This window comes from Pygoscelis adeliae, unplaced genomic scaffold (genome assembly GCF_000699105.1).
Source record: "Pygoscelis adeliae isolate BGI_AS28 unplaced genomic scaffold, ASM69910v1 Scaffold149, whole genome shotgun sequence".
NCBI classification, from domain to species: domain Eukaryota; kingdom Metazoa; phylum Chordata; class Aves; order Sphenisciformes; family Spheniscidae; genus Pygoscelis; species Pygoscelis adeliae.
In genome coordinates this window covers 2699517-2700081 of record NW_008825494.1, presented here as the reverse complement: position 1 = coordinate 2700081, position 565 = coordinate 2699517, and the positions used below count along the sequence as shown (strand labels likewise).

Below are 565 nucleotides of genomic sequence, written 5' to 3'. Positions count from 1 at the left end.
GGGGGGGTGTCAAAACAGTGAAGGCAGTGTAACACGAATACCTGTTGCAGACAAGGTTACATCTAACACTGTCAAAATAACTAATACAAAATACTTACCACGTATATACTGCTCCAGATTTGGTAAGAGCCACAGAAAATTGTGATCCACATTCTACTTTAACCACTCCAAGGCCTGTGAGGGAGTCAATCTAGGAAAATAATATCAAATTAAATAAAAGTTAATTAAGGAGGCTATAGTTTCATAGGCTGCACTGTCTTAAGTAAAATATAATGTGGAAGTGTGTGTCAATGTGTGTATTTATAAATTAAAATGTGTATATAGATCAGTTAGCAGAATGCTACTCCTTTCATCTTTCTACCATTTACTACTTAAACATTAAAAAGAAGCTCAGATTTGGCAAACTGTTGAAGACAATCTCTAGTATGTTTTGCCCATAGTTACTCAGCAATTGCTCCTTAGTAGAAACGGTAAGGCTCTGTCTGAAAATACTCAACATTAATCATCCCTAGCTTGTATGACATGGATGTGATTCTGCTGACATAGTAAAATTATTTAAACCTCC

At 35.4% G+C, this 565-nt stretch overlaps 1 protein-coding gene across 1 annotated transcript in view; it reads right to left on the bottom strand.

Moving 5' to 3' along the window:
* The window catches only part of LOC103923044 (E3 ubiquitin-protein ligase HERC2), a 117075-nt gene that overhangs the window by 19573 nt on the left and 96937 nt on the right, over positions 1–565 (bottom strand). Inside the window, 1 exon segment of the mRNA XM_009331291.1 lies at positions 99–190. Within this exon segment, the coding sequence (XP_009329566.1) occupies positions 99–190 (92 nt within the window).